Below are 26,042 nucleotides of genomic sequence, written 5' to 3' on the forward strand. Positions count from 1 at the left end.
TCTCACTTTGAAACAAAAAAATACCTTTCTTTCCCCCCCGAAGTTTGCATTAAACTTTTCTTTAATCTCTTACATTATAATTTATATTTACATTATTTGTATGTTATGTTTATTTATATATTATTTCTTTATATATAATATTTATGTTTATATTTTAAATTTCTCAGTGTTCCACCTCTACTTTTTACTAGAGAAGGATTAAAAACCTGTTATTTTGTCTGTGGGAGTTTTTTGATTAAATTCTGGATTTATTGACAAGGAAGGAAAGGAGTGTTTCAATTGCTTTTGCACAGTAAAACATTAATAATCTTTTTTTTTTCAAAGATTTCATGCATCACCATTCCTAATGGAAAAAAAGCCATGCAAGTGAAATAATTGTCTTCACCTGCCAATTTATGAAGCCACAATTGGGAAAAATTTAGGAAGATTTGGTTGAATGCCAAATAATGTGTCCAATAACCACCTTAGTGATGATGTTTGTACCATACACGTCCCAAAAATCAGAATATGCACCAGCACGTGGAACTTTTAAGACCTTCTGTGTGTATTTTTCAATTAAATGGTGAGAGATGAGAATTTAGAAATTGAGGCTCGCGTGCTTTTGACCAAGGAAAACTGAGGTAATGGAGAAATATGCCTGAAATTTTAGTTAATTGTCTTTAAATATATTTTTTCAGGAAGAGGGTTAAACTAATTGACAGGACACGAGAAATGGCAGAGTGAAATCCTGCTGCCTTTTGTGTGAAAGTGGAGAATAATTGCAATTATTTGTCACTTAGCACTGAATTAAGAAAACTGAGAATTTGCTGCATCCAGAACCTAAATTTTGAGCACAATGGATGTTGCAGGCAGAAAATAAAAGAAATTAAAGCAAAATAATGGGAAAAAAATCAAAGGTTTTAAAGGGTTCTCTTAAGCATTAATTACTTCAGTGATTTTAAGTATTGATAAAACCTTTAATAATGGTAAGATAAAGGAAAAAGGATTAATTTAAATAAGAGGAAATTTGTTATTATTAATTTTTAGGTCTTTCACAGTTCCTTCTGTCATTTTAAGTATTGATGAAACTTTTAAGAATAATAACATGAAGGAAAAAAATTAACTTAAATAAGGAAAACAAATGTTATTACTGATTTTTTTAGGTCTTTCAGTTCCTTCTGTGATTTTTAGTATTGAAACTTTTAAGAATAATAATGGAAAGGAAAAAGAAATGTAATTTAAATAAGGGGGAAAATTGTTATTGATTTTTTTTAGGTCTTTCATAGTTCATTCTGTGATTTTATGTATTGATGAAATTTTTAATAATAATAATAATAATAATAATAATAAGATAAAGGAAAAATATTAATTTAAATGAGGAAAATAACTGTTACAACTAATTTCACAGTTCCATCTGTGATTTTAAGTACTGATGAAACTTTTAATAAGATAAAGGAAAAAAAAAAATTAAATAAGGAAAATAATTGTTATTACTAATTTTTAAGGTCTTTCACAGTTCCATTTATGAATTTAAGTGTTGATGAAACTTTTAATAAGATAAAGGGAAAAAAATTGAATTTAAATAAGGAAAGTTGTTGTTACTACTGATTTTTTAGGTCTTTCACAGTTCCATCTGTGAATTTAGGTATTGATTAAACTTTTAATAAGATAAAGGGAAAAAAATTTAAATAAGGAAAGTATTATTACTCTTTTTTTAGGTTTTTCACAGTTCCTTCTGTGATTTTAAGTATTGATGAAATTTTTAATAATAATAAGATAAAGGAACAATATTAATTTAAGTAAGGAAAATAATTGTTATTACTGATTTTTAGGTCTTTCACAGTTCCTTCATGAGGAATGGAATTTTTTTGTTGTTGAAATACTTTAATTTTTCCCACTTTGCAAGGCTCTGGAGAGGATCTTGAGAGGGTACCTCACACAATTCTTGCTTGAGCTCATTTTAATTTCCATGATAAATCCAGTGTCTTTTGTTCTACACTCACCCTGCTGGAGTGGATATTTGGGAATAACTTCACTGCTCAAACACGGCAACTGTTTAACACCCTCTGTGATTTAAGCCAGGAAATGAAGTGATGTCTTCATAAATTGCAGAGAAATTTTCATAAGGAAATGTAATCACCCAGAGTAGAAACTGGCCAGAATATCAAATTAAAATCGCTGTGTGAGCAGAAAGTTCTCACTTGGCTTTTTTACCTGAGAGGGAGCTAAGGAATAAGGAATAATAAGGAATATTTTATAAATTCACCTTACAAGGGGTTACTTTTGAGAGTCTCATGTTTGTGATGCCCCACATTGTGAATTAGTGAATCTAAGGTTGATTTAAAATAGATTTGGCATTTGCTGAAAGGATTCTTGCTCTGCTGCATTGGCCTTGTTTTGGGATTTTCCTCTGAAACTGATCAAATTTGAGCATTCTTAAAGCATCTTAAAATTATGGAATAGGTTGGGCTGGGAGGGACATTTAATTGTCATCCAGTGCCACCCCTGCCATTGATGCCTCAGGTTTAGCTTTTCTATTTTCTACATTCTGTGCTGCTTTAGTGTGTGGGTCTGGGTTTTGTATTATGGGATGGTGAGCTCTGTGCACAGAGCAGGGAGACAAAACAATTCCTGCTCCAGCTGGGCACCAAGGACAAATGATCCAAATCTCAGCCCAGGAGCACAAACAGCGTGGGCTGGAGAGAGAAAAACAAGCAGGGTGGGACTGCCTGGGCTAAAGCTGGAATGGGACAATGAACTCCAAGGTGCCAATGGAGCAGAACTGATCCCAGGGAGAGCCCCCGGGAGCGCTCGTGCATTTTGGGGGCATTTTGGGTCATTTGGGTGCAGCCCTGGCTGGGCTCTGGTGCTGCCCAAGGTGGATCCATGGAGGAGATCCTTTAATAAATCCCGAATTTATTCTGTAGCTCTGCCCAGCCTCTGCTCTCTGCATCACCATGGCAGGGACACCTCCCACTGTCCCAATGTCCAACCTGGCCTTGGGCACTGCCAGGGATCCAGGGGCAGCCACAGCTGCTCTGGAAAAAAATAACCCTCAACCCTTTCCCATCACTTTTTAAAGGTTCTCCTCCCATTTTTCAAGGATTGTCCCATGCCTTACACTGCACTTGGTGGATTCAATGCACAGTAGAGTGAAATTTTACTGCAGGTAATGACTAGAGATAAAATTAGATCAGTTTTGTGCTATTTAGAAACCAGGTAAAATTGATAGGACAACTAAAAGTGTGTAGCTCTAAAGTTTTACAGGCTGGTTCTAAAATACATGTTGGAAAATTTGGGATAGAATAGTTTTCCTTGTTCTAAAAACAGATTGAATTCTACATGCGACTTTCTGGTCAGATAAAAATAATAGACCCTGATAGATCTTATTACTTCCTTGCAAAGATAAAATACCTATACCTTCTAGCAACACAAATAATTTATTTCCCTTTGTCCTGTTTTCCTCTAATAAAGGTACAGGGATATATATTTTTTTTCATATGATTTATGGAAAAAAGGAAAACAGTCTTTATATTGGAAAATCTGATGCATAAACAGCATCCTGAGTCAGCTTCTCAGCATGAAGGTATTTAACAGAGTCAAGAAATCACAGAATGGGTTGGAAGTGACCTAAAATCATCCAGTGCCACCCCTGCCATGGCAGGGACACCTCCCACTGTGCCAATGTCCAACCTGGCCTTGGGCACTGCCAGCGATCCAGGGGCAGCCACAGCTGCTCTGGGCACCTGTGCCAGGGCCTGCACACCCTGCCAGGGAGGAAATTTTTCTTAATATCTGATCTAAACTTGGAATTTTTCACTTTGAAGCCATTTCCTGTGTGCTGTCCCTCCATGCCCTGGAAATTGTCTCTCTCCAGGTTTCCATTGCCATCTGTTGGAGGTGGGGCAGTTCTCTTTGCTGGGTTTGACCTCACACAAGAAGGGCTGGCTCTGGCTTTGATCACTGTGCTTATGAATTTTATTTTAGCCTGAAGATTCTACTCTTACCATGTTATGATAAATATATTTCGCTGCATTCTGGTAAATCTTCTGTTTCTTTAATCTTGGCACTGCAGTTCTATTCCTAATGAAATCTGTTTCATTCCTATTTGTCCCATGCTCACTTTTGGCTTCAGGTGGCTTTTTCAGGAAAGGTTATGAATTGAAAAGATTACTTACTAGATGGGAAAAAATGAAATAAATTCTTCAAAACAGGACAAGTTTTTGCTTTTTAAATTAAAAATTGAAAGAAACTCCTAAACTCTCCTCACATCTCCCCTGGAAACGCCCTCCTTTACTGTAACTTTGTGGTCTTGATGATATTCACAGAGAAGCTGATTTACTGAATAAAGAAGTTCTTTAAGTTTGCAGTTTTGGAACATGACCAGTATGTCTGAACCCAGGTTTCAAATTTTACTGGCATTTTGTTGGCAAACTGATTTTTTGGAGTCCTTTCTTATTTGGGTATGTTTCCTGACACCTCTGCCTTTACAGTACTGTGTTTTAAAATTCTCTTTTTCTTTCTCTTTTTCAAGAGGAAAAGCCTATAAACATAGACAAAGGACTAATTATAAAATAGCAGGTATAAAAATAGCAAGAAAATTACCAGCTGAAAAATCCAGGGGGAAAAAAAAGAGGATTTCATGGTAGAGTTCTGTGCAGCAGGCCCTGATTCTCAAAGCAATTCCACCTGCAAAGCATGAACCATTCCCAATTCATAATACCATAATTTAAATCAAGCATGGGTGGTAAAAAAGAGGTGATTTAGTCTTCCCTTCTCTCCCCTGGCATCTTTTGCTGTTGTTCCCCCTTTGCCAACAGCAGCTTTCATTTATGAAGAGCTAAAAAACATTTCAGGTGGCTTTGCCCTGCTCCCAGCCCTCCTCATCCTGCATTTTCCCTGGAACTGAATTGTTATTATTGCCCTGCTTAAGGATTTACCCAGCCAGCCAAAGGCTCTGGAAGCTCCTCACCCACGTCATTCATTCAGGAGAATATTCCTTGCTGGAAATGCCCTGTCTAGTTCGGGACAATCTTCTTTTTGTAGCATTTCTTGAGGTAACAAGGAACCAGCTGTGCAAGGTTGCAGTGGTTTTTTTGCTTTCCCCATGGCTGGGATATTGTAATCCCCTTAATGCTTTTTCTCACTGGTGCAGGACTTTGGTGTATCCAAGGAGTTCAAGGAGAATTTGACACTAAATGGCCCTTTCTGTGCTAACTTTGCTGTGGGGGAACCCACTAGAAAGTGAAAGGAGCGATGAATTTTTGCATGAGAACAGAAGAGTGCATTCATGCCACGAGGTATTCTGGTCAATGTTTTTTTCTTGCTGGATTTAGGCACAGTTTTAAGTGAGATTTCTGTCATTTAAATCAAGCTGAGTTGGATTAACAGCTGAGGTGTTCTCCTTGTCTCACCTGGGGGAGTCAATCCTCTGGGAGCACCTGGTGGTGTGTAAAATGCCTCATGGAAAGTGGAGGATGGAGAAATGTAAATATTTAGGCTTGTAAGAGACTGTGCAAATGGCTTTAGGATCCTGCCTGGGAGATGGGATTCCAGTGACCACCACTGGGGCTAAATCACTGATTTAATAGTTACAATGGCTAATTTCTGACTGATTTCAACCAAACCTAAATGTCTGCTGGAAACACCAGAGCTGCCAAGTTCCTGTACATTTTCTGGAGTCAGGAATCACTCAGAATCCCTGAAGGTTTCTAGTCCAACCTCCTTCTTTTAAGCAGGGTCAACAATGAATTCTGACCAGCTTGATAAAGGCTTTTTCCAGTCAGATCTGGAAAAGCTCCACATCCTATTCCAGAGTTTAGTTCCCCACAGCTCAGCGTTACTCACAAACTGGCTGGATGTGTGTGCCATTTCCTCCTGAATCCCCTCCTTTCCTTTATTAAACTTATTAAATAGGACAAGTCTTGGAGAACCCCCTGAGATCTGCAGTTGTCTCCAGCCCACAGCTGGAGTACAACCCAGGATTTTCAATCCCACAATCCAGACCCTTTCTGCTCAAGGCTTGACTTGGATGCAGGGATGTTTGGAAGAACAGCTTGGAGATGTTTTCCCTCTTCATCTGGGATGTCCTTGACCTTGAGGGTGGCAGAGCTGGATGTGCCCTCAGCACTCTCAGATCCCTCCCATCTGCTCTCACCGACTTGATTGAGCCAAAATATCCCAAGAGATTTATGAGCTCAATTCTTTTCTACTGCTGGTGTTTCCTCTTCTCCCTGAACTGGGTAAAGTCCTGGAAGATTTCATTGGTGAAGACCTGCAAACAGAATTCCTAGTCTTAGGTGTATCCACTGTGTTTTAGCCTCAATCAGCTGAGACCCCACATTTTCCTTCTTTTTTTTTTTTAAATCACATTCCAGGAGAAGTTCTTGTTGCCTTTTTTCCCCCCAATCTATAATATAATTGAGCTTTCCATTCTCAGGACCATATTTCTGCATTTCTCCTTTGTAGTATTCCTCCTTGCTTCCATCTTTTTTGGACATTTTTTTTCCACTCCTGGATTCCCTTTTCTAGCCAAAGCAGACTCTGTTTGTGTCCTTATTTTCCTCAGGATTGTGACAGGGTTGTTTTGTGGGGGGGAATTCGTCAAGACCAGATCTTTTGAGCTCCTTTGTCCTTCAGAGATTTCCCCCATAAGATCCCATCTACCAGGTGCCCAAATAAACTGAATGCAGGGTTTGTTCATCCTCAAAACTTCCCCACATTTCCTGATTTTGGTGGCTTTTAGCAGATTCCCAGCATGGTGTCTTTCACAAAAACTGATGATTTGGGGTCAATAATACCATTTATTTTATATTTGATAGATTCATAGAATGGTTTGGGTTGGAAGGGACATCAAAGATTGTCCAATTTCACCTCCTGCCATGGCAGGGACACCTTCCACTGTCCCGGTGTCCAACCTGGCCTTGGGCACTGCCAGGATCCAGGGGCAGCCACAGCTGCTCTGGGAATTCTTTCCAGACCCTCCCCACCCTCACAGGGAAAGATTTTTTTCCCCAGTATCTAATTCAAACCTATTCTCATTCACTGTGTCTTCTCCTCTAACTGTGGCCCATCAACCCAAATAATTCTGGAATTCATTGATTTGACTAAAATTGAAAGGGTTTGGGTTGGGTTTTGGTTTTTTTTGGTGGTTTTTTTGTTTGTTTTGGTTTTTGTTTGGGTTTTTTGTTTTGGTTTGTTTTTTTTTGTCTTGCAGTTACAATACTCTCTAAACAACCTCTTTGAGAGTGAGATTTTCAGGCAAGGAACTCAAAGGGAAGGGACAAATCTGCCCATAACTCTCGTGCCCAGGTATTTGAACATCTGGAATGCACTGCTGGCTGTGGTAATGCCTCTGCAATACTGTAACACAGCAGGATGCTTTAATGAGAGTTTCAACCTTAAACCCACAACATCAATGAAATTTATAGCTGTTAACATTAGTCAAACGTAGTTTTGGGGGTTTCAGTTCCCATTTTATGTTCATGCAGGATGAAAAGTCGTTGTGTTGGCGGGCCAGAGTTCTCCTTACAGTTGGAATTTCTGTAAAATAATTAAATATTGTTTATTACTCTTAGTATGCACTACAGACTGGGGAGGAGATTTTTTGTATAAAAAGCTGTTCTAGAACCTCTCTGTTACTATTTCAGCTGCTTTAATATTCTTGAATGCCAAAAGTGCCTTGCTCACATTTTGGAAAATACCACAAAAATGTTCCAGAGAAAAAAAAAAGAAAAATTTACATAAAATTCCAGTATCATCTTCTATGATCATATAGATGTCATCTGATATTTTTCCCGAAGGGTAAATTTATTTTCATGTTGCCATAATCTTATATCTCACTCTGGTTTTTGGAATTAATACTCAGAGCATGGTGGTTAAAGAGCACAAAAAAAAATAAAAATAAAAAAAAAAGATAATTTCTTGAAGGAAAAAATTTTGGAGGGGGGGGAAATGTGGTGAGCACTGTGATTAAGCCACTCTGCAGAAAAACGAAATTGTTAAGTCTGCAACTGATTAAGTTGAAAGAGAAGAAGGGAAGTCAATATGTAAAAAAGTGCACGTACAGTTAATCTTTCTGGTAAGGAAAATCCAAGTTGTTTCTCCCAGAAAAGAAAAAAAAAAACCCACCAAACTAACAGGCACACACCATGTACAGAGCTCTGAAGCTGGGGGAAGGCAGGCAGGAGGCTGTGTGGAGATTTTTATTATCCTTGGCTTCATGTTAATTCCAGCAGAATCTCAGGAAGTAGTAAAAAAAAAAAAATAAAAAATCAATCTGTGTGTCTCTTGGTGTATCAGTCTGGGAATTAACAACTTCCCCATGTTGTGTCCTTTAAAGAATTTCTTCGTGACCCTTGAAGGTCCAGCCCCGGTCTCTCCATGTAATGAGTTGTTACCTGCTGCCAAATCTCCAAGAGCTGCATCATCTGCTCTCCTAATTGTATCTCTTTGGTGCAGAAGCCTGTGTTTTGCATTCCTAATTAGCTTTTTTCCTGCTCTGTTTATTTTCCTCCCCTCATGGCAGCACATGATTTTTTTTTTTTTTTCATTATTTAAAAACAGATACATGAATGGAGGAGCAACAGAAATCCGTGTGTTTTAACAAAGCCTGCCATTCCTTCCCAACTGTGTTTCCAAGTTTAAATTGGATTTTTATGTTGCAAAAGCATTGGATTGGTGTTGTAATCAAGCTGCTCCCAGAAGACAGGGATGAAACCTCCTGAGCTTTGGGGGATCTTCCCCCTGAGGGGCTGGAGAGTGTCCAGGGAAGAGAAGAATCTGGAAAACACATCCTGGGAGGAGCAGCTGGGGGAGCTGGGGGGCACAGCCTGGAGAAAAGGAGGATCAGGAGGAGCTCATTGCAGGAGGGGCAGTGAGGGAGAGTTGGTGAGAGTGAAGGGAGGAGAAGAAATGGCCTCAAATGGCACCAGGGGAGGCTCAGGTTGGAGATTGGGAAAGAAAATTTCCCTGGAAGAGTGGCCAGGCCTTGGGATGAGCTGCCCAGGGAGCTTTGGAGTCACTGGAATTGTCCCAGAGGAGTCTGGATGTGGCCTTGGGGACAGGGTTTGGGTGATGCTGGTGGGGCTGGGTGATCCTGGAGGGCTCTTCCAGCCGTGATGATTCTGGGATTTAGTGTCAAGAGGTAAAATTTCCTGCTGAAGGTGGTAGATAGGTGTGCCTGGTCTCAGCATGGGATCCACAGTGTCCAAAGGAGACAATTACCAAGGTGTGCTTCATGGAAGGTGACTGGCAAAGAGATTTTCTGCTGTTGGCCTTTGATGGCATCTCCATGACTCAGGAATAACGTGGGAAAACACTGTGGGGCCTGGTGCAGCCCCTGCTGGTTTGTACCCATGGCAGGGGGTGCAACTGGATGATCTTTGAGGTCCTTTCCAACCCAAACCATTCCAGGATTCTGTGATTTGTAATTAGCAAAGGCATTTTTGATCCACACTTTGCATGGGCCTTCCAATAACCTCATCATCATGAAAGGAGAACCACAGAATTCACAGAATTCCAGAATCACTGGGTTGGAAGAAACCTTCAAGATCATCAAGTCCAAGCCCCAACACCTCAACTAAACCCTGGCTTAGTTTAAAACATCCAGGCTTGTGTTAAACACACCCAGGGATGGTGACTCCACCACCTCCCCGGGCAGGACATCCCAGAACTTCATCACTCTTTCCATAAAAACATTTGCCTAACATCCAGCCTAAATTGAGTTAGGCTTCTGAAAAATACTCAAATCTCTGGGTTTCTTGCATTTTGGTGCTGCCACAACCCCAGGAGTTGCTGGAGCAAGGGCTGGTTCCTCGTCTCAGCACAAACCCGTGGTGTCTGTGGGGCACTCACAGCTCCTCCTTGCTGCTCCTGCACCTCCTCAAGTGCAGAGCTGGAAACAGCTCCCAAACCCATCTGAAATTCGGGGGAAATTGTTGGTTTTCTCAGCTTTTACAGAGATGGGGCAACTGAGAGGTGTTTTAAAAGATTTTATTCTGAGTCTCGAATAGTGGCATACAAGAGATGTAAAGCTCAGCACCATTCCATCAGAATCCAACCTGTTTTTTAATCACAATACTTCATAAATGTTTCACAACTTACTAACTTTTACCACACAATATTACTATTACTTCTAACACCAATTATCTATATTTTTTCCCCTACATAGCCTTACTACAATACATCTTTCACAGTTCTAGTTCTCTAAAATATCTAATCATTTTACAAAACCATTTTTAAACCTTATTTACACCTTATCTTAGTATTTACATACAAATATACAACACTATATAAACTTACTATTGAATTTTAGAAATTTTTTACAAATCCATTTCTCACAGGAAATCATTGTGAATGGTACTTTTTTCTCTGATTTGGGCTGCCCTTACCCCCAAGACAAGATTGCTTTTATAGGAATGAACAATATCATGTTTGTGGCTGTGGGAAAAGCAGATTTGTGGGCTAGACATCACTTTTTGGGCTTACCTCACAGGCAACATCTTGAATATGTTTTATCTCTGAAATAACTCTTGCTGAAAACGTGAAATGGAGGAGGATGGTGGTACAGTTGAGATCTGTTTAAAAGTGGCTTGAACAAAGTTCTCACAGTAGGGTTTTTTCTTCTTTTCTTTTCTTTTTTTTTTTTTATTTTAAGTGTAGCATTGACTCATTTGGTGGTGTTAAAGTGCACTTTCTACTTATCCCCAGAGGAAAGTTAGTATTCTTTTAAGTGAAACTATTTTAAAAGCAGAACACAAGCCTAAAATAAGCCAGTGTTCTCTAGAGCTCTCAGAAGGTGTAGATTTATTTACTGTAGTTAAATCATAATTAGTTCTCAGGGGATAGTGTATCTTTTAAACTGCTTTATTGCCACCATATTGGTTTTCTAAATAATCAGAAACTGCTGCTCTTATATTTTGTAGTATGAACAAAAATTTGCTGTAAGTAGAAACAAATGTTTAGAATTGCTGGTTGTCACTTGCTGAAGATGGGGACACCAAAAAAATGAGCACTTGAAGAAGAAGTGAAGAAATACAAAACCTGTGTTATCAGAACTTAAATGAACTATAGCTCTGACTTATTTCAGCCTAGCAGATAAAATAATATTTTATAATATCGTTTTTCAGCCAATCATTTTTAAAAATTCTAATGGGTTGGGATCAGGACTAAATGCTAACTGAAAAAATGGTGGTGCAACGTTAACATAAAATATTACCTGATATTTAAGCCTTGATTTTCATGAATGTAGCTTAGTGTTGCAGCTGATAAGCATGTGGGGTTTTTGGTTTTTTCCCTAATTGGCAGGTTAATGTTCGAGTTGCCTGAGGAGATGGGTTTAATAGCAGTGGCTGTTCGACAAACACAAGGGAAAGGTGAGTAAATTTCCTTATTTTACTCATAAATGTGTACTAAATACACAAAACAGGACATTTTAAGCTGCATCATGAGCATTTTTGATAATATAATCCATAGAATAAGCCTGTCCTCTTCTCCTCCCGCTCAAACTGTGGATTCAAACTGAAAACCCAAAAGTTAATAAGAGACCAAAGTAAACATTTTTTCAGGATGTTTGGTGGCTTTTGCAGAAATGATTTAGTGGTCTCCTGGTTCCTGCCAAAAAAGTTTCACCAGTCAAGAAAGCTGCCATCACTACACTCAGTGTAACACAAGTCAGAGCTCCAGATGAAAACTGAAACTGGGTTAACTGGAACAGCACTGGGGCTTCACTTGCTCTGAGATTGAGTCTGAAGGACCTGCCCGAGCAGATAAATGTAAGCAAGTCATGTTTCCTGCCCAGAAAAATGCTGGCACTTCTTTAAAAGCCACATTTATTCTGCTGGAAGAGCAGAGTGTGTGGCCCAAGAAGCTTTTCTGAGCACGAATCCATGAGAAGATGATTCCCTGGTTTCAGTGCAGGGTGGTTCAGAGTTTGGGTGCATTTCTGGGTGCACACAGAGCATTTTCAGAAATGCTTCTCCACTTGAACAAAGCAAGATCTAAAATGTGTCTGCTAGCAGAGACCAGGAGAATCCTGGAAGCAGGGGATTTAGGACATGCTGGGAAATTGAGCAGCAGCTTGTACTTCAGAACCTCAGAATAAAATTTAGAATGGCCTGAGTCGGAAGGGACCTTAAAAATCATCTTGTTCCACCCTCTGCCACACCTTCCACAAAACCAGGTTCTCAGAGCCCCATCCAACCTGGCCTTGAACACTTACAGGGATGGGAATATTAAAAAATTCCAGTTTTTTTTGAAGAAAAAGCTTTGCAGTTTAACCCTTTTTCCTTCAAAATTAGTTTGGAAACTCCATTAGAGGAACTTTTGGCACATTCTTGGATGGATACCTTTGAATCTTTTTGTTTAGTTGTTATGTACATTCACAAAGTGTTTTTTTTAATAAATGTTCTTTTCTTGAGTTGAAGTTCCCCTTTTTCCTCTCCCTGCCCAGGTCGTGGTGGAAACGTTTGGCTCAGCCCCGTGGGCTGTGCCCTGTGCACTCTGCACATCTCCATCCCTCTGCATTCCAACCTGGGCCAGAGAATTCCCTTTATCCAGCACCTGGTGTCCTTGGCAGTGGTAGAGGCAGTCAGATCCATACCAGGATATGAGGTATGTCCTTCTAATTCATCTCAAAATTCCTGGTTCCCTTTCCATTAAACTCAGATTTTAGCTGTGTCTTTTCTGTGTAGAATGGCTGAGTGCATAATTCAGTTCTTCAGCACTAAGAAGAATCTAAACTTGACCTTCCTTAATGTTTGATTATTGATATGTTTGAAGAAATCCCATATCCAGAGGACGAATATTCTTTTACAGAGCTGATCAAATGCACTACACTCATTTCACTCTTAATCTTATGAAACTTAAGCCTCAATCCTCAGCAGTAAAGAAAAAGTCCATTTTGTTTGCCCAACAATGGAGCTGATTTGTTTTGATTTTGAAGGAGAATAAGGAGGAGGGAAAAATGAATAAAACTGACAAATCCTTTTCTGCTTTTTTGCTGGTGCTGTTTCAGTGGTCACTTTATCCCTTTTAGAGGATTTTTCCAACCCTTGTTTAAGGTTGAAAACTGATTTCTAAAGCAAGAACTGAGGAGAATTGCTCTCGAGAGGGAATCAAGTGTCCTGTCATCAGTATTAAAATGAAGAACCAGTCTTCTTTATCACCTCATATATCTCCTTTTTAATGTTACCATTTCCTAATATTTGCTAACTATAAAACTTTGGTATTTTACAGAAGTAGTTAACTAAAGCATATGTTTCCTATATTACAGAAAATCAATGACTTATACACATTTACACATGAACTTTATTATAGTGGCACCCAGTAGCTTTGCTGGAGTTTAGGGTCTGTCAGCTTTTCTATTAAAACCTTCTAAATTCAGTGCTTCATAACCTGAGTGGAAAAACAAAATGCTTCAGGCTAAAATTTGCAATATAAAATATTTGGCTGGAGTGGGTAATTGGACCACTTAAAAACGGGGGGACAAGAGTTAGTTTTATAAAATACAGGGATGACTGGGAAAGGAGCTGATTTATGAATGGAGGTGGTTTTGCTCCTGTGTGCCTGCCCTGATGTACTGTGGCATTTTTTAATTTTATTCCATTCAAGGGGAAAAAGGTGACAGAAGTTCCAAATATTGATGTAAAAAAATGTGGATCATTAATGTGTGTACTGTACTGAGCATTTGGACAGCAAAAAGCTTTCTGTGACCAGGACAGATCTGCTGAAGCTGAGGGGACATCAGCCCTTGGCAAGGGAGCAAAACAGAATTAAAGGTTTAGAATCAAATATGTTGCAGCAAGAAAATTTAAAAGTTTATCCAAAACTTAGTGCTTGAATTTCACTTTTAGACTCAATCCTGCAAGGCTTTTCTTTGTGTCCCTGTCATGCCAACTGCAGCAGCCATCACAAGGGGATGATCTACAGAGTCATGGAATCATGGAATGAGTTGGGTTAGAAGGGATTTGAAAGATCATCCCACCCCTGCCATGGCAGGGACACCTTCCACTGTCCCAGGCTGCTCCAGCCCCAGTGTCCAACCTGGCCTTGGGCACTGCCAGGGATCCAGGGGCAGCCACAGCTGCTCTGGGAATCCATCCCAGCCCCTGCCCACCCTCCTAGGGAAGGATTTTTCCCCAGCGTCCCACCTAAACTTGGAATTTTTCACTTTGAAGCCATTCCCTGTGTCCTGTCCCTCCATGCCCTGGAAATTGTCTCTCTCCAGGTTTCCTGGGGCTCCTCCAGGCCCTGCAAGGCCACCCTGAGCTCAGCCCAAAGCTTCTCCTGTGCAGGGGAACAATCCCAGCTGTGCCAGCCTTTCCTCCCAGCAGAGCTGCTCCATCCCTCTGCTCATCCTGGAGCCTCCCCTGGGCTGGTTCCAAAATGTCCATGTCTCAGTTTATCAGCCACTCATGGCTTTTGGGATGGCCACAATCACTGACTCTGCTGAACCAGCAGCAGCCAAGGCTTTTGTTGTGAGTCTGAGGGCTCAGTTGGAAGTTCCCTTGTCAGATGTTAATGCTGAGGATGCAAATGGGCTTTAAATGGAGAGGATGCTTTGCTCTCCTGTCCTGAGAACAGCAGAGCCTCTCTCTAGTGAGGGAAGACAAGAACATTCTCCATTTCCAGCCTGTTTGGTGACGTTTTGTGTGGTACCTGGTGGACCCACTCCGTGGCAAAGCCATGAGAACACCCAGCTGCCTCAGCTGTTCTTGCTGCTTGTTGTCACTTCAGGCACAGAGCTACTGTCTGGTGTCTTACAGGTGTGTGTTTCCCCCTTTGGCAGCCCTTTCATCACTGACAGCACCATTTCACTGGGTCATACCTCCCATGTCTCCAGAGCCCCCTAAAATCCCTCCCCCAGTGTGAGGAGCCGAGTTCTTTCCCATAACGAATAGGAGCTGGTGATACTTTCCCTCAGAATGCTTTGATAGCAAAATCAGGTAGTATTTCCTGTCAGTGGACGTGTCATGGACTCCTCCCTGGCCTTTAAATCTGTCAGGAAAGTAGACACGGACCCAGGTGCAGCTTTCACACATCCTGTAAAGGGATTTCATCCCCTACAATAGGAGGGAATGCGACTCTTGTAGGCCTGGAGCACCTCCCATAATTTGCCCCCAGGGATGCAGCAGTCATGGGCAGCGTTTCAAACTGCAGGAAGCACATTTGCTTTCTTTTTGTGTTTAAGTAGCCAGTGCAAAGTTCAGCTCAGCCCTGTGGTTTCAACAAAAGCTGCTCTGTGGGGCTGGGACACTGTCACACAGCTCAGCTTGTGTTTCCAGCCCCGCGGCGCTGCCGAGAGCAGGGATAGCTTTGGGATATTTCTGAACTATTTATGTGGTTGGGAACTGGGATTTCTGCTGTCTGCTGAGTTTCCTTTTCCAAATTCAGGATGTCACTGTCGCTTTGGCTGCTACTGATGCCCTGTGAAAGCTGCCCTAGAGCAGAGGCTGGGCAGAGCTACAGAATAAATTCGGGATTTATTCAAGGATCTCCTCCATGGACCCACCTTGGGCAGCACCAGAGCCCAGCCAGGGCTGCACCCAAATGACCCAAAATGGCCCCAAAATGCACGAGCGCTCCCGGGGACTCTCCCTGGGATCAGTTCTGCTCCATTGGCACCTTGGAGTTCATTGTCCCATTCCAGCTTTAGCCCAGGCAGTTCCACCCTGCTTGTTTTTCTCTCTCCAGCCCACGGTGTTTGTGCTCCTGGGCTGAGATTTGGATCATTTGTCCTTGGTGCCCAGCTGGAGCAGGAATTGTTTTGTCTCCCTGCTCTGTGCACAGAGCTCACCATCCCCTCATATGAAGCTCAGACCCACACACTTAAGCATCACAGAACCTGAAAAATAGAAAAGCTCAAACCTGAGGCATCAGTTCCTGCAAGGTTCCTCAGACAGGGTTACATTTTCTGTAGCATTTGTGGAGCATTTCAGTAGATTCTCATTATGAGGAGCAGTTGACAGCAGCACTTCGGGTGTGGCAAAGAGGTAGAGAAAATTCTCCTCCTCTGCTCTGCCCCCAGAGGTGAGAGCCCACCTGCAGAGCTGCCCCAGCCCAGGAGGAGCTGGAGCTGCTGCAGAGAGCCCAGAGGAGGCTCCAGGATGGGCAGAGGGATGGAGCAGCTCTGCTGGGAGGAAAGGCTGGCACAGCTGGGATTGTTCCCCTGCACAGGAGAAGCTTTGGGCTGAGCTCAGGGTGGCCTTGCAGGGCCTGGAGGAGCCCCAGGAAACCTGGAGAGAGACAATTTCCAGGGCATGGAGGGACAGCACACAGGGAATGGCTTCAGACTGAAAAATCCCAAGTTTAGGTGGGATGTTGGGGAAAAATCCTTCCCTAGGAGGGTGGGGAGGCCCTGGCAGAGGCTGCCCCTGGATCCCTGGCAGTGCCCAAGGCCAGGTTGGACACTGGGGCTGGAGCAGCCTGGCACAGTGGGAGGTGTCCCTGCCATGGCAGGGGTGGCACTGGATGATCTTTAAGGTCCTTCCAACCCAACTCATTCCATGATTCTCTACAGCCTCTGGAGTGATGAATGAGCCATAAATGTCTCTAAATGTCTGGTTTTGTTTCTTTAGGACATCGAGCTGCGGGTTAAGTGGCCAAATGATATTTACTACAGTGATCTCATGAAGATTGGTGGAGTTCTGGTAAACTCAACACTCATTGAAACAACATTTCATATTCTCATTGGTAAATGTCTATTTTGAAGCATTTTTGTGCTGCTTTTTTTTTTCTTGATGATTTTGTTATCAGTGTCTGTATCAGTAAAAATGGCAACGACAAGAACAAATAATGACAGCAGGCATAAAGAAATAAAGCACAACATTAAATTCAGAGGAAGCACAAAAAGTAAACGTTTTCATTCTTCTTAATAATTCCATATGCTTGACAAGTCAAACATAGATGCAAGCATCTGGATTGGTGTAGTAGAGTTCAAAGGAAGAGCATTACATGGGAGAGGGAAGTTGTCCTCCTTGATTTATTGCAAAACCAGTGGAATATACTGAAAACTCCATCCTTTATTTCCAATTTATGGATTTTTTTGGGAACATGACAAATAGTTAAACGAAGAGCATGCCTTTTAAATCAGAAGAAGAGCTGTGTACACAGAATAATGTTTTCATTTTTTAATTATTGAGATGTTTTTATCATCTCTAGTGTGATAATCATCCTGCTGTTTGATAAGGAAGTTTTCCCCTAAGCTTCCCAGTTCTGCTTAGAAACCTGCCAGATTCTGGTTCAAAAAGTAATTGTCTCTGCTGTGTCTGAAAAATTGAAAGAAAATTCCTTAGCAAGTCTAAAAGATGATATTTGCTGTTTGAATGTAGCACAAGTAAAGCATCCTGCAAAGATGGAATGGTCATGATGTTGTTTCTGTCAAAGTTCTGTGATTTTAGAGGTGCAAGCAAGAAAAGAGTTTAAGAAGTCACCTCCTTCTGTGAAACATGCCCAGATATGACATTTTCTGTTCAATTTTATACCTTCATTTTGTAAATAATTGACTCAAACAGAATGGAAATTGCACAGAAACTTAAGAAATCTCTCTGTGCCCCTTCAACCATTTACAGCTTCCGTGTTTTCCTACAGCCTGGTTCACACAAGGAAAGCAGAAATACATCCAAAAATAGTTCATTATATCAAGTATCCCTTAAGCACTTCACATATTTGGTTTGGACCTTCTGATTCTTACCCTAAACTTCAAAATATTCCAATTTAAACAGAGACTGTCTGTGTCCGTTCTCTCTGATACCCATCTGGTAGGTCTGGTATAGATAAATGCCCATTTTCATCAGTCTCTTTTCACCTGGGAGCTTTTAAAATTGAAACTTCCTTGCTCTGTATGAATCCAAGGATCTTTTCCATCCTTCCACTGCTGTGTTTCCTTGGGAATTCTTGAGGGCCTCATGACATTTAAGTTTTTGTGTTAGTAGCACTGATGGGATTCAGCTTCCCCAACAGGAAAGGTGTGTCAGATCCATCACCCCTTTTCCAGAGGATCCTCTCCTAGACAGAATCCCAGGATCCCTGAGGTTGGGAAAGCTCTCCCAGCCCATGGAGTCCCAGCTGTGCCCACCTTGTCCCAGTCCAGAGCTCTGAGTGCCACCTCCAGGCACTGAATTTGCTCTTTCCATGGCATTCCTAAGAATATCCCATCAGTGAGGATAATGGTGGAAATCAAAGATCATCTCTGTGGCTTCGCTGCTCCAAGGAGGAGCTCAGGAGAATAAGATCAAAAACCAGCCTGAATTTTCACTGCTCAAGCCTTGCAGGTGGCACGCTTCACTCTGAGACTTCTAAACACAGTTGGGATAAAAAAACAAACAACCAAAAAAACCTTTTTTTTCCACTCTGAAACTTAAAATTGAAGAACTTTACGGCATTGGGACTTCTGGAGGATGAGTTCTGAGAAGAATGTTCACCATTAATGTGAGGGCCAGACTGGGAGCAGGCAGAGGAGCCAAGCACCAGTGGAATGCAGGGGACAGCCAGCGAGCGTGACCGGCCAGCGCTCCTCTGCCTCTGCTCAGGCACGTCCAGATCCTCGTGGATCCACCACTGGAACATCCATCAGCCACATCAGCACTGCAGGGGCACTGCCGAATGCTCACTTCTCTCGTGGACACTGCAGAGGTGGCCCCAGAGCCCTGAGCACCTCGTGGTTTTTAAATTTCCTGGCTGCCTTTTCCCCTTCGCCGTGTCCATTCCCAGGTGTTGGGGTTTCAGCTGAGCTCCTCATCCCTGGGTGGCTGTTGTGTCCCACTTTTTGGATTTCTGAGCAGCGATGCTGAGGCTGCTGATGGACCCCAAGGCCCTGTGACCCCCTCAGTGGCCACGGTGTCTCTGTTCCCTCACATTCCCTCAGCAGACGACTGAGTTGGGATTTGCTGGCACAACTTGTTGCATTTTCCAGTTAATTTTCCTTTTATCTCTTTCCAGTAACCCATTTCAGCTCGTTTCCACAGGACTGGTGTGTTGGGATCACCGTGACTTGTTAAAAATCAAAAAACTCCTTTTAGCTGAAGAGATCCTTCTCAAAGTTAACACAAATTAGGAATTATTAACAACAAATTTACAAATCAAGACATCTGCACCTCCTTGCAGATGGAGCTGCATCATGTCCAAACCTGATTGACAGACAGGGGTTTTTATCCCAAATGTCTGAGGAAAGAAAAAAACCCCAAAATTATTAGGAGAAAAAAATAAACAGGTAATACAATATACTTCTTTACATCCCTGAAAGCCTGTTTCAGCAGGCTGCAGAAAAGGCCCCAAGAGCCATATTTAAACAAGGGAGGCATTCTGCCAACTCAGAATTTGGGAATTCCAGCTGGAGAAATCTCAGTGAGAGGCTTGAGGCTTCTAAAGGATATGCTGTGGTGAGATAGATTAGGCAAACTGGAGTCTTACAAAGTTAAAATCAAACCTTCTGGGCTTTCCTGAGCAAGCCAAACAAGGCTTATCAGCTGAGTGAAAAGTCTGGGTTTTTGGAAAGGGCACTCAGCTCACTGCAGTAAACAGAAAGGTCTCTGAGATAAATTTTAGACTGGGAGATAAACTCCATCTCAGGGTAGGATCAGATGTTCTCTGAGTGGGCTGAGGACCTGCCAGGGAGTACAAGAATGTCTCACGTGGCTGGTTTTGGAACCAAGGTGCAGTTTATCCTCTCCCAGCCCTCGCTGGCGGGATGGGGTGTGGTTGAAAGGCTGTGCTGGATTTGCCTCTGTGATTCTGAGGAGGCTTTTTGAGGACAAAGAGCAAAATGTGAGCTGAAAATTGTAATTACAAGAGTAAGAAGATTCCAAGGTGTAAGAGACTGAATGAAACCAGCTGTGAGAGCCATCCTGAGGGATAATTGTGGAGAGCAGATGAATTAAGTGCTGGCTGTGGTGGTGACAAAGAGTTTGTCTCTTTGACTGTGTCCATCTCTTTGTCTTCTGCAGGCTTTGGATTTAATGTGAATAACAGCAACCCCACCATCTGCATCAATGACCTCATTGCAAAGTTTAACAGGGAAGAGGGGACAGAGCTGCAGCCTCTGAGTGCAGATTGTCTCATTGCAAGGACGGTGACGGTGCTGGAGAGGCTCATCGAGATTTTTCAGGAGAAGGGGCCCAATGGAATTCTTCCCCAGTACTACAAGTATTGGGTACACAGGTAAGAATTCTCAAACTTTTCTTTTAATAAAATTGGTGGAAGAACTCATGGGTAGTTAGTCTTTTTACACAAAACTCCCTTTAATATGAGTGAATAATTTAAAGTGCTGCTCCCAAGCAGGATGTCCATTTTTAAGGAAGAATTAAAGTAGCACATAACAAACCAGTGACTAGCATGAGTTAAAGGATGCTTCCAGTATTTTACATGTATCATCTCCAAACAAAGGGAATTTAGAATGATTTGGTCTGAGATGGATGAAGCTGCTGTACTTTTAGGAGGACAAAACGACTTTGGGTTAACTCCAACGGCGTTCATTCCACAAAAGGAGATTAAAGCAGGTAGAAAACGCTGCTGAAAGTCATTCTGGGTAAAGAACCAGTGAGGTGGGAAATGAAATATTCTGTTAGAGGGTGAAGCCTTTCCTGTGAGGGTGGTGGCAGAGAAATCCTGGCTGCCCCATCCCTGGAGTGCCCAAGGCCATGTTGGACACTGGGGCTTGGAGCAACCTGGGATAATGGAAGTTGTTAGGGTTGGAGTAGGATGATCTTCAAAGTCCTTTCCAGCCCAAACCATTCTATGATCCTTTTAATGATTCTGATGAGTCCTCTGAGGTGATTTTGGTGCCTTCGAGTGGCTCCCTAGAACAGAGGCTAGACAAGATTAAGAGAATAAGAGCAGGTATTTATTAAAGGCCTCCACAGACACACCTGGGGCACTCAGAAGCCTCCCAGAGGCCTCACTCAAGCTGGACAATTACCAATTTCAGGCCCAGAGGGATTGTTTTGTCTGACCAAAATGTGAAGACAGTCATGAACACTTTCTAAGGAGTTTAGAGTTATGCACTAATGCAGTACAGGATTGGAAAAATAGAAAAGCTGAAATCTTAAGCCATCAGTTTTAACTGCTCAGTGTCCATGAGTTGCTGTCCTGGTTTGAAAGACAGGGGTTTGCTGAGGAAGGCAGGAGCCTCCCTTGAAATGGAAAATATAAACCCCCTCCTTCCAAATAATTATAATTTTGAAATTAAGGGGCTCTCAAGCAAACATGTGGGAGTAGGAATAACAGTTCTTTATTAGGGAAAAAAGAAAAGTAAAATTAAAATGCAGTAATACAAAACAGCACTGCCAGAGTCAGAACAGGCCCTGACCCCCTGTGGGTCAGGGAGGTGGCAGCAGTCCCATCCCAGGGTGGCTCAGCCCTCCTGCAGTGCCAGCTGTGCTTCTGCTGGAGCAGGATCCTGCACAAGGGGGGAGTTTTCCTCTGCAGCTCCAGGGCTGGGGGAGATGGGCCTGGGCTCCTCTGGGAATGCAGGGGGAAGAAAGCTGCTCCTCTGAGAATGCAGTGGGGAAGAAAGCTGCTCCTCTGGGAATGCAGTGGGAAGAAAGCTGCTCCTCTGGGAATGCAGTGGGAAATCACAGAATCACAGAATCCTAGAATAATGAGGTTGGAAGAGATCTCTAAAATCATCAAGTCCAACCTATGCTCTAACACCACAACCAGACTATAGCACCAAGTGCCAAGTCCAGTCTTTTTTTAAACACATCCAGAGATGGTGATTCCACCATCTCCCTAGGAAGACAATTCCAGTATTTTATTATTCTTTCAGTGAAATTTTTTTTCCCAATATCCAACCTAAAGCTGCTCCTCTGGGAATGCAGTGGATCAGATTGTATCCAGGTAGGAATGTTTGGCTCCTCCCCTGGGCAGAGCATCTCCCCATGGGATGGTGGAATTTTCTCAGCCATGCAGCGACACTCACTGGCCATGAACAGAAGATAATTAATAATTAATGGCCCATGAACAGAAGGGATCTCCTGGAGGGAGGATTGGCTGTGGGAGAGATAAAGAAAAAACTGCCCAGTGAACAGAGATAACTGCCCCAGCTCTGACAGAGGAAATAGAGCACAGCCCAGGCACATGCTGCATGTCCCAGCAGGGCAGTTGCTGACAGAATTCTGTGTTCCAGCGGGAAGCAGGTGCGGCTCCGTGGCGAGGAGGGCCCCCTGGCCTGGATCGTTGGCATCGATGACTATGGATACCTGCAGGTGCACGAGGAGGGCCAGGGCGTGGAGTCTGTGCACCCTGATGGCAACTCCTTCGACATGCTGAGGAACCTCATCGTCCCCAAGCACTGACAGGGACTCTTCAGTGCTGGGCACTGTCACCTCGACCTGCTCAAGGTGGGAAGGGTAACTGAAAGTTGGATTTTTCCTTCTGATTTTCCGCTTTGTGTTTGCCCTGGGTAATGCCAGCACCTGAAAAGAGGTGGTGATCTCACAGCTGGAGGCCTTTATTTTTTTCATCAACTTTAAAACACACCTCTGTGGCCATTCTTTGTAAGGATCTCTTCTTTTGCAAGGAATCTGATTGCAAAAGGGAATATTTGTGGTGAACAGAACTTTCTCTTCATTTTCACCCTGTACTGGAGAGACTGAAGTGGCTCAGTATTTCCTATTTTTTTTAATTTTGTTTCTGTGTGATTTAGCACAGTGCAGGACAATATTTACTTTTTTACTGTTTTTTTTTTTTTTTAACTAAATTCTGTTTTTCTGTGTTGTCTGCACTAAAACCAGCTGGAACATCACATATTCCTGAATTGCTGGGATCACCACTGTGCTTAATTCCAGGTCTGAGTGAAGATCCTTGCTGATTTGGTTCTTCTCTTTATAGACTCTGCAATAATTTCCCAACCTGTGGTTTGATCTCAGGTCTGCAGCTCTTAATGGCTGCCCTGAGTTTTTGGGAGAGTATTCCATCAGCACCTGGGAGCTGTGCTTGGTTATCCAAGTGATTTGCACTCTGCTGTCCTCAGTCAGCTGGATCTGAGTAAATCATCTCATCTGTCCTTCAAATCATGGTTTTCCAAGAGGTTTCAGGAAGAAAAACCCACTGGAGCAGTGTCACACCCAGGATATTTTAGCATCTCACCTCAGGGGGTAGAACCTATAATTAACTTAGAATTTAATGTAATTAATTTATAATAAATGGTAATTATATCATTATCTCAATGCAGTTAAGTGAACAAATAAAGGGAATAAGTCAAAGTCCCTGCTGCAAACAACTACTGCAGTGAGAAAGAGAAATCATACCGTTCGCCCGGGTCCAAATTCCCTTCCACAGCCCTTTTGTCACCCCCTTTCCCAAGCCAGTGCCTGGGTTTGCTGTTAAGCAGGAAAAGCAAGAGCTTTAACACCTGCTGACCCGAAAGCTGCTCATTTTTGGGGCTGCCTGCACATTTCCAGGTGGGGGGAACAGCCTGGGAATTCTCCTGGAGCAGCCACATGGGAGCTTGGTGAGGTTTTCTCCCAAGGAGACTTGGCCACCACAGCTCCCCAAAAAATCCCATGCCAACCAGGCTTGTCCCAGGTGTGATATGGCCACCTTAATTTCTTTTTTTTTTTCATGGTGGATCAGCCAGATTGGTTTCCAGAAAGGAAATGACTGTCTTCTAGCCAGAAATGGGCTTTTTAGGTTAAAGTTCACCTCATAAACAATCCAAACATTTTAGATAGTTTCAGCTCCAAAGCCAAGAAGTTTTAAAACAAGGAAGCTTGTCTGTCATGGTAATTTTGACCAATCCTCACATATTAGGGTTTAGGTGGTTTGGCAGCAAGAGTAGAAATTAAATTGTCCCTGTTCAATTTAGGATTTTATGCTCCATCTCACAGAAGATTTGTCCTGATTGTCCAAACCCTGCTGGGTTTTTTTCTTCCCCCCCGTGATCCAAATCACGTGAGGCTGCACACCAGCATCTCCTAGAACTGCACACACACAGCTGTTAATTGCCATAATTAAAATGATACACCAAGTTTAGCTTTCCCCCACCAGATGCTTTCAAAACTGCTTCGGGCTGAGAAGGTTTGGCAGCTGCCTTTGATATCAGAATTCAATATTAATGCATGTTGTAATCAACAGAGACTCGAGTCTGGCTTAATAAAGCTTCAGTAAGAAGAAGAAACCATATATTTATATATAGATCTATAGAAAATGTCTGTGCACATGCACACTCACATCTTGCTGCTGCATCCTCATTTATTTTCTGCCTTTTCCTTCACGAGCAAACTGTGCTGCTGCAGGAAAGCAGAGCTCTGGTGCTGCTTTTCCAGCCACAGAGTTTTACAAAAGTTCACCTTGACCCAGAATTTGTAGCTAAAACTCTCTCAGCTTTAGGATTTGCCTGCAGGGAGCACCTTTGGGGTTTTGCTCATGTTCCACACAGACTGGGAAGTGCCTGGAGGGATTGAACAACCAGGTCGTGCCTCAGGCTGGGGCTTGAGTGGCTTCCTTAAAACTTCCTTAAAGCTTCCTTCTCCCTTCACCAGGGACAAAAAAATATGGGGAAAAGGATAAAACATGGGAATTCTGGAAGGGCAGAACGAGTTTGTAAAGCTTTAGCGGCTGAGCAGCAGCAGAGAGATTTTTTAACAGCAAAATGCTGCAACATTTCCTGGCTGCTGTTGGTCCTTTTGTAGCTGCCTTAGTGATGAGCTGCTTCGAGGAGTTGTCAGGTTATTCCCAACATTTTTGCACTGGGAAAAGACTTGGAGTGGGATTTCCTTGCCACAAGGGAGAGCTGCCCAAACCTGGATGTGCCAGAGCATGGGGGGTGCTGTGGGAGCCACTTTGCCTTTTCAGTGGCCTCTTGTGGTGTCTCCTGAATTTGGATGAAGGATTTGCTGCTTTCCCTTGGGAAGAACCAAAGCCAAGGAGAATTCCCATGGGACACAAATGGATTAAATCCTTGTGGGTGAGTCCCTGGAGAAGTCCCTGACTCTCTGTCATGGCATGCCCAGAAAGCCACAACATTTTTGCAGGAAAATCCTCGTTTTTCTTGTTTTCCATGTGTGACAGACAAATGTGGTGTGGGGTGTCCCTGGATGTGGGGCTGGAGAGATCCAGCCAGCTCCAGGCCCGGGAATAATGCACTGAAAATGTCTCATTTCGCTCAGCTGTCTGGATTAGTAAAACACCTCTTCCATTGTGAGGCTGAGGTCATATCTTAAACTATTTTCTTGATGAAGTGCTTTAAAAAAATCCATTTATTGCCATGTCCGTATTTCTGGGACTTCATTTTTTTTAATTTTTTTTTTTTTTTTTCCCTGCTGGGCTCTGGTAGAACATTTCTCATGGTGAAAACATTTGTGGGGGTTGTTTATTGATAGGAAAACTTCTGGGTGTGTTGGCACGTGTGCGAGTCCGGGGTGGGTCGTGCCCAGTCAGCAACAAAGCTGCTTCCAAAGGTTTGAAAAAGTAATAATGCACTTCACATTTCAGAGTCCAGGCAGCACATCCTGCTTCTAGTAAAGCTTTTATAAGACTTCAGAGCTTTTTTTTTTTTTTAATACATCCAACAAATCAAGGGCTATTACCTGGAAATAATATTAAAGCATTTAATTCTTTATGCTGCTGCTTCACTGTGCAAAAATTTGTTCCTTTGCTTTCTCTGATTCAGCTGCATCAGCAGCCTGAAAAAAAAAAAAATTACTTTTTGCAACTCTTTGGAGATCTCTACAATCAAGCTGTCATCATGGGAAAGATTTGTGCTGGTTCCTGAGGGTAACTGGTTTGATAAAAACATTTGCAAGTCCAAGTGGTGGTGGGGATGCACTGCCTTGATCAGACACCAAAGAAATTAAACCTGGGCCCAGGAAAGGGCAGAGGTCAAAAAATGACAGAGAAAAAGAACTGCAGGGAAGAATTGTCAAGTGTTGAGTATCTCATTAGTGATTCTGTGTTCTTTGCATTTTCCAAGTGTCTTCATTTAAAACGCAACGTGGCAAAAATACAATAATTTTTTTTAAATCTCTGTGTGTTTTATAATACATTAATTGTCAATATAGAACACGTCACGCTTGAAATAAATTTTCAAATATGCACCACTGTCCTTTGTGAAATACTTTGTTTTG

General features: G+C 42.4%; 1 protein-coding gene across 5 annotated transcripts in view; it reads left to right on the plus strand.

The window, feature by feature from the left end:
- HLCS (holocarboxylase synthetase) overlaps nucleotides 1-26,042 on the plus strand; it is a 130,734-nt gene that overhangs the window by 92,146 nt on the left and 12,546 nt on the right. The window contains exons 7-12 of one of the 5 annotated variants that reach the window (XM_072935940.1): nucleotides 11,287-11,354; nucleotides 12,431-12,591; nucleotides 16,557-16,671; nucleotides 19,923-20,136; nucleotides 22,103-22,316; nucleotides 22,807-26,012. In XM_072935940.1, coding sequence (XP_072792041.1) covers nucleotides 11,287-11,354; nucleotides 12,431-12,591; nucleotides 16,557-16,671; nucleotides 19,923-20,136; nucleotides 22,103-22,271 — 727 coding nt within the window. In that variant the 3' untranslated portion in view covers nucleotides 22,272-22,316; nucleotides 22,807-26,012. Of the gene's footprint in view, nucleotides 1-11,286; nucleotides 11,355-12,430; nucleotides 12,592-16,556; nucleotides 16,672-19,922; nucleotides 20,137-22,102; nucleotides 26,013-26,042 lie in introns of those variants that run through there. The other 4 variants (XM_030284342.4, XM_030284339.4, XM_072935941.1 and 1 more) reach the window with 4 other exon arrangements.

The sequence above is a fragment of the Taeniopygia guttata genome, chromosome 1 (genome assembly GCF_048771995.1).
Source record: "Taeniopygia guttata chromosome 1, bTaeGut7.mat, whole genome shotgun sequence".
NCBI lineage: Eukaryota > Metazoa > Chordata > Aves > Passeriformes > Estrildidae > Taeniopygia > Taeniopygia guttata.